The 13,409-nt window shown below is 28.2% G+C and overlaps 1 protein-coding gene across 2 annotated transcripts; it reads left to right on the top strand.

Annotated features, from left to right (window-relative positions):
- The first annotated feature begins 2,042 nt into the window (after nucleotides 1–2,042).
- Nucleotides 2,043–11,579, top strand: LOC135927845 (RISC-loading complex subunit tarbp2-like). 2 transcript variants are annotated; one of them, XM_065464048.1, is made up of 10 exons: nucleotides 2,043–2,137; nucleotides 2,642–2,858; nucleotides 3,069–3,195; nucleotides 3,771–3,993; nucleotides 5,872–6,044; nucleotides 6,815–6,898; nucleotides 7,397–7,474; nucleotides 8,801–8,993; nucleotides 9,639–9,938; nucleotides 10,778–11,577. In XM_065464048.1, exons 1-10 carry the CDS (start codon nucleotides 2,086–2,088, stop codon nucleotides 11,038–11,040), a joined length of 1,710 nt encoding a protein of 569 aa, XP_065320120.1. In that variant the 5' UTR covers nucleotides 2,043–2,085; the 3' UTR covers nucleotides 11,041–11,577. The 2 variants fall into 2 exon arrangements, with proteins under 2 accessions (XP_065320120.1, XP_065320121.1); XM_065464049.1 differs by lacking the exon at nucleotides 6,815–6,898 and having other exon boundaries at nucleotides 10,778–11,579.
- The last annotated feature ends 1,830 nt before the right edge of the window (nucleotides 11,580–13,409 follow it).

Genomic DNA, 13,409 nt, shown 5'->3' with positions numbered 1-13,409 from the left:
ATTTTTTCTTATCCTTTCTGTAAAATATTTGTTTAAAATTTAATAGGACTCTGAACCTAATATTGAGACGCAGCCTTAACATTTTACCAACTTTTCATACATATATTATATAGTTTAAACCAATATGTAATGTTTAACTACAATACATGTAGGTTAGTGCTACAAAATATATTATTATTTTTCCCTTAATTACTCAGAATTAAAACTATTTAAAGTAATATTTACTATTTCAAAAAGATGAGCTAAGTAAAAATTTTAATTTTCTCAGAATTGAATTTCTTAGAAAATATAATATATTGCTCAGAAATATTTACTATTTATTTTATTAAAGTGTATAAGCATGTTTTTTGAGGTTTCAAATTAATCATTATTCTGTGTCCTAAAATAATTCTGAGAAAATTTAAAAAAAATTACTTGGCAAAATCTTCTATAATTTTTAAAAATAATCATAGACAGTTAGCAAATATTCTTAGCTTTTACAATTTTTTACTTTGATTGGAAAAATCTTTCAATATTAGTTCTACTTTTAATGACATAAAGCACATTTTAAAAATTTATTTTGGAAGAGGAAGGGGTGGGGCGTTATATTGGTTTTTTTATTTTTTATATATATCAGATATAGGTTACATATTACTTAACAATTGATAACAAAAGATCAATAAAAAATTTGGCAATTATGATTTATGGAACTTTTGTGTGCAAATTAATACTCAACATGTTATTTTCCTTTAAATAAATGCATTGGCAATATATTTATTGTTTCTAATGCGCTCGCGATAATGACTTCTTCCAAAAACATTCGCGGTAAAAAATTTGCTGTAAAGGGTTCGCGAAAAATGTTTCTCAAAAATGGATTCGCTCTAATGAATTTGCGGTAATGGTTTCCCGGAAATAAATTTTCGATAATGGCTTTGCGATACTTTCTTCGGTATAAATGTTTCGGGGAAAAAAATTCGCAGAACTATTTTCGCGATATTACCTTTGCCATAAAATTCCTTCACGGTAAACGACATTTGCGATCAAAGTTTAGCAAAAAAGTGTTAGGCGATATAAGTTTCGCTGAATTGACCTGATACGGCTATAATCTATAATGGCCTTAACCAGTGTCCATAACCAATTGTTATAGATTTTAAAATATTAATTTAAATAAATTAAAATAATAATTATATTAAAAATATTTTAATTAAATTATAATATTAATTGAAATAAATTATAATATTAATTATAATATTCGAACGACCATTTATAAAATATATAGCGATATCTACATTAACTTATTTCTACTTCTTCTATATAATAACATTCAAATTTATATTCTAAAATAATGTTATATAACGCGAAAATTTTTTATATATAGAATCACAATGTGATTCATTTTTTCAATTTTAATAAAATAGTTTGTTGGATAATGATTATGAACTCGTCTCATTAATACTTTCAATTTTGTTTTTTATAAAAAAATACTTATTTGATAGATTTGACCTCGTCTTATTTTACTTTTGTTTTTATAAAAAAAATTTGATATTTGGATTAATTTGCTTTTCGAAAGAGAGATGTAATATTTTAATGATAATTTAAAACAAAATTTTCATTTTTTAAATTTTGTGTATCTTAGCTGATCATCATGTTTCTAACACCAATGAATTAGTGTTGTTAAAGAGTCAGTTTGTGTTAATTTTAAAAAAGACCCAATTAAAAATAATCTTATGAAAGCTTGGATATTTTGCTCATATATGAGAACTGCTTGGATCCTAATTTGTCAAATCTCAAGTCGTGTCTAATATTATTAGACTAAAACCTTAATCGGGTCATTTTTAAATCGACTCTACTAAGGCTTTTCAACAACAATACAATGAGCTCTTATGTGTTGTTGTTCAATTTAGAGATTATAAAAAACATTGCGATTTTTATAAAATATAAATTTAAAAAAAATTATATTGTACTCTCAAAAATTAACTATTGTTTAAGATATAAAATTGATATATTTTTTAAATATATTCCATAATGTCAATATTAGACTAATGTCAATTATGATGTGACCTGTCATAGTATGACTTGTAGCGAAACGCTAAAAAAATAATTTTGATGAATTCGAAAACTCCAATAAGTTATCTTCATCAACTGTGTTTAAAAAAGGGTTTTATTCAATTTCATTTATGTTTTATATAATACTATTAGAATTTTGCCTTAGCTTATTTGTTAATTTTTATTTTTTGCATATTTAAATAATACATCTATAATAGTGTTTATTCTAATTAGAACAATTTAAATGAAATTTAATTAAAGAAATGATTGCACTACGTAATATATGTATTTTCTAAATGTTGCTTTATGAATTTTTATTTGGCTTTTATAATATACTTAAAACTCTGTATTTAAAAAACTAAGGGTTAAGTAAGTGAGATATTATATTTAATAAACAATCATTTCAAATTTGAGAAGTCAGCATATAAGCATAAGAATATGATATGATATATTTAAATAAAAGTATCTTGTAAATGAAGTTATTTTTTAATATTTAGTATTAAATGTTTTTAATATTATAGTAAAAAATTTTGTTATGTTAAATAATTATACTTTTTTTTTCATATGATATCTGAACATTTTTATTTTGATTAAAATTATAATTTAAAACTTAAAGGCTACACACCTCAATACAATCTAATTGGCCAAGAAGGAAGAACTCATGAACCATTATTTATTTTTAATTGTCATGTTGCAGATTTAGTTTCCAATGGGCAAGGTACGAGCAAGAAAAAAGCTAGACATAAGGCTGCTCAAAATATGCTGATATTAATATCAAATCTTGAAAACTTAGAACATCCCTTGATTGATTTGAAAAAAGACATATCAGAAATGTTTTGCATTTATTTTTAAATTATATATTTATTATCAAATGTAAGCATATAAAAATTAGGCTATACTTCTTATATTGTTTAATTTAAAAATAAGATAAGATGCATTAATGATGTAATTTTTTTTTAAAAAAAAACATCTTATTGTTAAGGAATAGTGCTTCAATAGAGATATATATTAAAATAACTTTTTTTGCTTATATTTTAAATTAGTGTTAAAGAATGTGAACAACTTTTATCTGACAAAGCAATCTCCAATGAATCTCTTAACTTAATTGCAAATGAAAATATAGATAACAAAGATAATAATGTGGAAAATGTTGAAAATTCTGATAAAAAGGTGAATTTGAGAATAAAATTTTATACATTTAATGGTAAAATAAATGTATACCTGGAAAGATTATTCAAAAGAATTAATTGTTTATATAATGTATTCAAGATTCAAGCTAACTAACCTCACCTGAACCTCTGAAAATTTATTATGTGGGTTTTAGGTTTATTACATTATTATCTTTACCCTGGTTGACCATAAAATATAATTAATACAATATCCAACATAGCCTGTAGTTTTTTTTTATCAAGGAAGGTGATAAATTTACCTAATTAAGCTTTAAAAACATTTTGAACTCAGCCCGACCCATAAAAATATTTCGCATAATTTGCTTGACCCAGTCTGAAATGGTGGACTGGGCTATAGTGCCTGCTTTTGCTAACCTCTAATATATTTATTATTTTATTTTTTTTGTTTCAACTTAATTATTTTGATATTAGGGTTCTTAAAGTTAAGAATGATATAAGTAATAATTAAGTTCTCATTTCATATTAATATTGAACCATATTTACAAATGTACAATATATATATCTATATGTTTGCTCTTGCCATTTTTTATTATTATTTAAATACCTTTTTGCAAGACATCTACTGATATACATCTCACTAATGGAGAAATTCCTCAAAATACTGATGAATCACTTTCAAGCAAGGTGAATAATAGCAATAATCCTATAGGGGAGTTACTCGAGATATGTCTAACCAATCATATTCCCCCACCTACTTATGATATGGTCGATGCTCATGGTATGGCACATGAAAGGGTCTTTGTTATAGAGGCTAAAGTTGATAAGTACTCTGCTAAAGGTAATGATATTAAATCTATATCTTTCTCCTTTATTTTTTCATTTATAAATTTTATATAAAGCTAACCAGAGAGTGATTTATTTATTTAAGCTTGGTTATCAAATTAGTGTACTATGCATAAAAAAAAGCCATTTCATATTCACATTTTTCATGGTCACAAATCCAAATAATCTATATCTATTAGAAATCGGCAAATCATGGCCCGGCCCACACCCGTTGGTTTGAGCTTAAATTTTTTAAAATATGATATCATTACATGTCAAATAAATTTGTATATTCAAAAATATTTTCAAGAAACAAGGCACTTATAATATTTTATTTGTTAAAAAAAATATTCCATTTTTCTATATTTCAATAAATTCGGGCCAGGTGGACAAATAATTTTTGTCAGGCTTTTTGGGACAAATAAAAGAAAAAATTGGGGCTGGGCTTGGGAAATTGGGCTCGATGGATCACTTATAACTTTGACTACATTTTTAAATTTAGTTCTTTATAAAAATGGGAAACTATATTGAACATTTGTATTGAAGGTTCGTATTTCATATGTATACCAAACAATATTCTTTATTTCCACATGATTCAAATATATTAGAGAATCTTCTAACTCCTAAATATATTATCTCATGATAAAAAATCCTTTGTATCTTATTAATCCATCATTTTGGCCATAGACAATAATTGAAAACCGTCCATATCTGTCAAATACAAATCAACAGCAGATACAACAGTTTGCAGGGCCGGTTTTTATCCAACATCCCTGTTTTTTTAAGACGCCTTTCCCGCCCATCATTTTTTTAAAAAAATTCCACCCTCCTGTTCTGTCCACCCATTTGTCTAAAATAAATGTTTAAAAATTATCTTAATGGTTGGTTTGGCTATTATTTATAATATATAAAATATGGAATATTGTGAAAATATGAAAAAAAGGAAGGGATATTTAATAATCCGTTCTGCTCACATTTTTCCCCGATAAATTTTTAAAATTCACCCGCCCTCGCTTGTTCATTGTTTGAAAAATTAGGTTTAACCTGCCGCCACCCGCTGTCCACTTGGAGAATGGGCGGACGGGCATAAAATCCGCCTATTGCAGACCTCTGATTTGTAATACACCAAAAAATATTTTTTTTGCCACTATTTTAATCAAAATTATATACTTTTTTTTTGACGGAATTTCATCATTCTTAGGAATTAAAGATGGCAACCAAAATTACAATTAAAAATTATTTCTTATGTCTCATCTAATGTTTTCTTAATGGAATATGTATTTTTTGGAAACCATGTACGATTTCAGAATATAAACCTAGTATTTATCAAAATTAATACAAAAGTTTTTGAAAGAATTTTAATTTAAAATACAATTTCAATGACCAATATTAACCATATTTTGTTTGACAAGTTTCTTAATATTAAAGAATGAATTATACCTCTCTTGGAGGATGGGGGGGGGCAGGGAGTGCTTATCCATATATTTTTTATTTTCATTGAATACCAAAAATGAGGGGCATTTAACAGAACGTTACGGGAACGGAACTCGGATACGGAACAGGAATGGTGATTTGGAACACGTTCCTGGAACGCATCCAACACATCCTTAAAAATAAAAAATGATGGTTATAATTGTTCCCTTCTCTCATATAAACCCATTAGATTATATGTGATATTTTTGAAGAAAAATTTCACTGTTTTGTTATAGGAATTATATTTATTATGATAAAAGCGTTTTAAATTCCAACGGAAAGGTGTTTGTCGACTAAATCCAATTTATGTAACACCCAATGACGATAATATTTTAGCCAATGTCATAATTATTAATGCCTTTGTTACCATGCCAAAAAATTCATCAATTATTATATTATTACTATTTTGGAAAAAAAAAAGGTGAAGCGAAATCGAAAAAAATGGCTAAAAGACTTTCGGCCATAAAATTATTGACGATAGTTAAGAAGGAGATGGTGGACATACTCGTGACCGATCCCATAGCCTCCAAGCCCGATGTAAAGGTCGTAGATGGGGTAGATGGGAATACCTTAAATAAGGATTCTGTGGAAAATGTAAGTTTCCCCTTGTTATGAGATTCTAGCATAAGCAGTATCATTATTCGAAGTGGGCTAGGTGGAATTTTTTTGTATAGGATGAATCATTACCGTTAAGGGATTTAGGTGTTAGTCGTGTAATCAGGGCAGAATTTTGATTTATTGTAGTATTTAAAAAGGGTGTCGTATCAGCTGATCCTTAATTAACTATTCATAATTTTTCGAATTGTTATTATAAAAACTTGAAAGGAGAGAACCGACAGCTAATAACTTCTCTCTTTTTGTTTAAAAAAAAATAAACCTTAAAGAATCTAATTTCTAAACCAGAAAACGAACCGGAAATGGATTTGTTCTAAAAATAAGTTGAACAGAACTGATCCATTATAAAAGTTTTTAACTAAAAACCGGAAATAGAACTGACCGTTATACATAACGATTCGACTCCCTGATTACTAAATGTTTCAAAAAAAAAATCTAAGGCCGTGTCCAGGTTCTTCTTATTTTCTAAAACAGTCGTCTGTTTAGCCGTCTATATAGCTTCCTCTAAACAGCCTAAAAGAAAAGAGGCTATTTTGATTGACGTGAATAAATGGTAGCGATAATTTTATAACGTTATTTTTTAAAAAAAAATAAGACGAACCAAAGCCCGGCCTAAATGTTTGTTTTATTGTAGAATTAGTGTTAAATGTCAGTCATCGTTACAAATTTTTAATGTGTGTTCTTTAGAATTTATATTTATATATATATATATAAATTTAATATATTATATAAATCTTTTTCTTTTTTAGAATGAGAATGTACCTGTTTGTCCTGTACCCGTCTCAAATGTCAATAAAAATTATAACATTTATCAGATCAAAGACCTGATATCGGTTAAAATTAAACATAAAATGGCTTCTTTTTTTTATTGTTTTTTAAAAGTCGATTGTCGATGTTAACTGTATACACATATTTTATTTTTATTTATTTATTTTGTGTTATTCTAATTAGTATTTTGAATGTTTAAGCTCGTGATAATTACGATTAGTGTTGTTATAAACGGCTCGGTTTGGCCGAATAAATCCGTTCTATTTGGCGCACTTTTGTCGGGTACGCCCGAATCAAAATACGGCCCAAATAGGATCTTGGCCCAAAATGTTATTATGTAAGCACTGAGATTTTTGCTCGTTGATGACAAAAAGGTTTGAACCTCTTTTTTTGCCCAAATCTTATAGCTCGCATAATGTTATTTTTGGCTAAAATCTTAATCGGGCCGTTTAACAACACTGATTTACGATTGTCACTTTAGATATTGTAATTGATTTTAAATAGTCATATAAATTGTGAACGATTAATATTAATGCCTAAATTTAATAATAAATTTATTTTAGGAAAATGCTGGTAAAAATGGCACCAACAAATCTTTTCCCGTCACCGGATTGAACTTACCCCAGGACAATATAGAACAAGTGAAATTATTTTATACGTATATCCTCACTATTGACTATTATCGTTATAGTCCCTTTTTGTAATTTACAAAAATTTCTCGAACCGAAGATAAAAAAAATGGTTGTAAAGCGGTTTATGTTTGTATATCGTTTTGCTAGGTATATTTAATACACGCTGATAAAATTGCTAAGAATTTGTGGTAACTAGAACTAAAACTGATTTTAAAATTTCAAAGAACCTGTTCTAACAATGTGTAATGGCGGTTTTCCGGGATTACTTAAGCCAGCCCCCCCCCCGATCTAATTTCTCCACTTTTATGGTCCCGAGCTGGCATCGTTATTTGTAGGACCCAATATTCGCCCGGTTCACACCCCTGATTACATTCACTTGCTTTTTTTACTGAATTCTATAATTTTCTTTTTTTATAGAATGCTCGATTGAATTATTATTTGACTCTTTTAAAATAGATCCAGGGAGAATTTTAGTGTATTTTTCCCTGCAATAACCATGTCTCTTCTTAATAGTATCACCATTTTTCGGTAACACCCTGTAATAAAGTTGTGATATATCATCAAATTTAGGTCGTATTACACCTTTGGAGAGAGAGAAAAGTTAACTACAAATTGTATGACCTGTTTGATTAATTGTAGTTTTGCTGGGTTTAGTTTTGGTTAGTTTAATAGTAAATAGGAGGAAGGATTCACAATTCTTTTTACATGTTTTAACCATAAAACGAGTTTATAGGAAATTTCTTTATGAATCAATGTTTAATTATTAAAGTTTGTACAAAATATGCGACAAAATTCCTGACATTCATTCATTCGCGATATAATTATTTAATCAAAAATTTAATGAAAATCTAGTTTTCCAATATATTTTAAGGGATGTGGGAGGGGGGGGGGCAAAACACGATCACATGATAGCTTGTTCAAAATCTGAAGTTTAGGAGTTGCCCCCATGGGATTTGTCCTATTGGTATATATATATATATATGGCGTCAACCATTGCATGCTGAAATGCCAAAGATCATCAACGATATAAATATTTTGCACCTTTATTACAGGGATCCAAGCCACCTCTATTAACCATGATTATTTATCAAACCTTACCCAAACCTCGAAAATGGTCAGCACCCTTTTGAATGTGATGCTCCATATATGTTCGAATAAATTTGTTTGCTAAAAAATTCGAACAAAACGGATATTATTATTTTTACGAACCGGACCGGAACTCAAAGCCGTTATTTTTATATGAATCAAACCGATATTCATTACGATTCTCATCCTTTTTTTAATTTATTTTATCACTCTACTTTTATTTTTTGACCCATATTATTTCTCCACAAGGTATATCTAGAATTCAGGGAGCCCAAAGAGTCGTTGTTAAAATTGAAATCCATGGATATCCCCAATCCCGAGGACGAAGAAGCGATAGCAACGGTGGATATGCAGCAAATGAAATCTTTGCTAAAATCCATCGCGTATGAACAGGGTTTTTCCATCGAGTACACCCATCACTACAACAAAAATAACGACAAATGTTAAGCCCTTTTTATTTTTTTTTATTTTTGTGTTTTTTAAAGATCGTAATTATCTACGCTTTTCGAAGATCCGACCTAACCTTGAATTCATGGTGGCGCGATCGCGATTTAACGACAGTTTTTAAAAATCTGTTTATGAGATCAATTTTTCTTTATTAAAATCATTATTTCTTAGATTATTACTGTGAACTGGATTAAAGATAAAATTAATATTAATAAATAAATAATCTCAAACAGATTTTAAAAATCGATCAGCTGGCGCCATTTAAAGTAAAGGTAGTGTTTGCTAGCTCGGGTTTTTAAAAACTGCTAACCTCTTATTTTAGCCAAGAATATTAGGCAAGCCTGGATATTTGGCTCATTAGAAGACAGAAATGTTTGGACATCTATTAACAAAATCTCGAGGCATTGTGTTATTATTTTTTTTGGCTAAAATATTGGGTTAGCCGTTTAACAACACTACCCATAAAAAGGTTTAAATATTCGGTTCGATTGTCAAATCATCGCGGTTTTATAATTACGTGGAGTATGGTAATGATCTTTTGGCGTTCCGTTTGTCGAAAATGGTATTGTGCTCTATAAAAAAAAAGGAGACATGTTATTATCTGTAATTAAATTATTATTTTCATACCTATCATTTAAAGTCCCGCATATAGCCTATCTTCAGCTCACTACTACCCCTATAATTTGCACAGCCGCACTGGGAAAATCCAGTAGGACGCAGGCGTACGATGCTTCCGTTTTAGACACTCTAAGATCTATCCAGTTAACACTGAGCAGCAGGGAAGCCTGGGATTCTCTTTACAAAAGCACGCTCGAAAAATCGTTGCCTCATGACAACCTTAATGAATTGAAGGACGAAACAACGGAATGGTGGAATACCACTACCTTTCCCGAAATATTCGAGATACCTTTAGAGGGTATCATTAATACCAAAGACGCGGGTAAAAATAAACATCAATTTTCTTTATATTTATATTTTAACTTTTTTTTCTTGTTAATATCGATGATTTTATACACATCGAAAATTATTTTAATTTTTTACCAATGTGATCCTATCCAAATAAATTTGTTTTTTTTTAAAACAACGAACATAATATAAAACCAATATTAATAATAAAATAATAATATCAATTCTCATATTTTGTAAAAACTCCATTACTGAAAAATTTGATTTTTCTTTAAATATATTTTATCTTCAAAAACTTTAATGCCTTTTGTAAAATTATACAAATATAAGGTTGAGAGATGAGGAAGGAACGAAATGTATATTATTCAACTTTACTTCTCTATTATAGCTGGATATTGATTAAATATAAACCGATTTGGCTTAATTTATAACACTCGCAGAAGAATACGCTTTGAGGCGCGAGTTAGCCCTCATTTATAGTAAACGCTTGCTATTCCAGCGTTACGTTATTTAAAGCTATCGAAATCACAGCGGATCCTTCATAGCTTTAATAATTTATCAAATATACGTTGCAACATATGTTTTTCAAATTTTACCGTAGCATTATCATCATGACGCTCCATATTTACAAAATTGTACTTATTTATTAGCTAGATTTTATAAATAACGCAACGCTTGAACATAACACGTTCACTATAAATAAGACCTTTGTTTGTTTACGCTTTGCTAAAAGTTTCACCTTTTTTTTTAACCCCGAGGGTGAGATTATAAAGCTAAATTTATCCGTTTTGAGCCAGCTAAAAAAAATTGAAGCAATTACCTAACTATACAATATTAAATCCATTTGCATGTTGAATTTTTCAAAATTTTTAGATGAAAAAACGACTGAGCAATCGGAAGCCAACCGTCACTTGGCCGAAAATCAAGATTGGTTTTTCCAGGACACCTTCATGCAAAAATTTAGACCCCACCATAAAAAGAGTAAAAAGGATGCGCTGAGCGATTATTTTTTGGACTTCGACCAGAACGGAATGGATTGCCAGATAACGAATCTTATAACCGATATAGGTCACTCGCTCGACACTCCAATCAAACCGAATGATCGGCAGACGGAAACACGGAAAATAAATGCCTGATTACGTGAAACTGAGAAATCAAATTTATATACTTATTTCCTTTAAAAAAAAATTCTTAAAAATAATAAACAGTTAGGTAACACTCTTTTCTATTCGCGATACATTAATAGTATAAATGTCCAAATAATAAATTTAAAAAAAAAATTTATATATATATATATAACTAAAAAAAAATTGGAATTAATGTTTATCACATTCAATTGTGTTTCTCATCTTACCTTGAATTCATAATTAGCTCGAATCCTTGGCGAAGTATACAAAATATTTTTTTTTGTATTCTTTGCTACGAATTTGCACTTACTGTTGAGTTGGTAATGAATCATTTTTTTTTATCATGCAGTAACTTATTTTAAAATATTATGTCCTCCTCCCGTTTAATTAGCATGTTATAGGATACGATGTTTGAAAAAGGACATTTTTATGTTTTGTATGACCAAAAAAGGTTATAAATTTCCTTACAATTTTTTTTAAGTGGTTTGTTATAACAAAGTATGGCAATAATATGTATTTCAATACCATCGAATAAATTATATTAAATAAAAAGCAAATTGTCATTGTGAATTTATGAAAAATATTATAAATTTATTATATCTAATAAAAAATATGATATAGATTTAAAAATGACCGTAAATTTCTTTCTTTAATTTAAACACCCACAACTTAAATGATAATTCTTATATAATATCATTTATATGAATGGTTAAATTTCTTTTTGGTGTCATTAATTTCAGTCATCTGCGCATATCATCCATCAAGATTAAGTCTTTTCAACAATCATCAATTTTTAATAAGTGAGCCATATTTTACCTTTTTATCCAGCATCTATATTCCTATTTTTTTCCCCAAATATATCCAGTTTATCTCCATAGCTCCTTGGTCAATAAATACTGTTCCTCTCGAGTGAAATAGCAATATTTTTTTAGAATATCTTTCTCTCATCTAATTATAAAAATCCTTCTATTTCTTAGACATTATAATTACGTGAAAAGAATATCTATTTACGAAATACATATATTCGTATATTTTATCTTTTTACCAATTAGTCATTAATTTTTAGGCTTCAGCGATATTATTATTAGGATTGGAAATAAATAATATATATTTTAAAACAAGTAAAGAATTAAGAAAGCTATTGATGCTAGGGCGTCGTCCTAGTTAAACGTTTTCCCCTAGGAAATTTATTCATAAATAAATATTAAGTGGGTAAAATTGAATAAATATTAACACATTTGGTTTCTTTAGCATTGTTGAAGGTCAAAATGCCTTGCTTAGAATCAATATTATTCTCAGTTTTACAATCGTATGATTAAATCTTGAGATTGTCCCTAAAAGTGACTAATGCTGATATTACAACAGGAGTAAAAAGATATTCTCAAGAAATATCTAACTTGTATTTATTTGTTTTTTGCTCTCCGTAATTTGCCATTATTGATGGTAAGGGAGGTAGATTTTCTACAAAAAGTTTTAATATAACAAATAAACATCTATTCGATATCAATTGCAAAAAATACAATATGCAAATAGAAGAACAAAGATGTAAGGAACACATTTGTCATAGAGAGCAACGTTAAATTTATCAAGTTCAAGTTTCATTATTTAAATTACTTTTATCTAACTTAGATTATATTATTCTTTTTTATATAAAATATTTGCCACATAATTTTGATATTGTCATATCAAATGTTTTATAATATTGTTTAAAATAAATATAATATATATTTTACTTTATATTCAAAATCATTAAATACAATAGCCTTTAGCATATACAAATAATTCAATTTTAAATATCTAATTAAAATTAATATTTATAATAAAGATGCTAGACACATTTAGTTACTACTTTCAAACCTAAACCCTTCGATAAAAGACGCGAATGGTTAAATAATAGCAAGTTTCAATGTCATAATTTATTTTTGTAAACCAGCGTATTTGGAGAATATAACAAGCAATTATTGTTTCTTTGTCTCATTTATTCATTAACCTAAATCAGGGCAACTTCTCTTTTGTAAATAGTATTTTCATTAAACCCTTTTAATAGTTTTTTTAGAAATGTGCCTTTTGACTTGATAAAGCTTTCAATATAATCTCGGAAATCATTCACATTTATTTCAAATTTAATTGGTTTTCTCCACGTTTTTAAGTAGTGTATAACCCCCATCAAAAACTATGCATAGACCCCCACCTCCTATTCCCCTCTCCCTCTTCCAAAAAAATAATTCTGCCTCCTTCAGCTGCGATATTCCTACATTATTCATTATATGTTAATGGTATTCTATTCATATATTTTAAAAAGAATAATGTAAATCATCAATATACTCAACTACAAGCCTGATTCTAGCTTCACCCATTGGGGATGGGGGCAGTGGCCC

The sequence above is a fragment of the Gordionus sp. m RMFG-2023 genome, chromosome 4 (genome assembly GCF_954871325.1).
Source record: "Gordionus sp. m RMFG-2023 chromosome 4, tfGorSpeb1-WG-v2, whole genome shotgun sequence".
NCBI classification, from domain to species: domain Eukaryota; kingdom Metazoa; phylum Nematomorpha; class Gordioida; order Chordodea; family Parachordodidae; genus Gordionus; species Gordionus sp. m RMFG-2023.
Note: the sequence above shows the minus strand (reverse complement) of the source record. Positions and strands in the feature narration are given on the sequence as shown.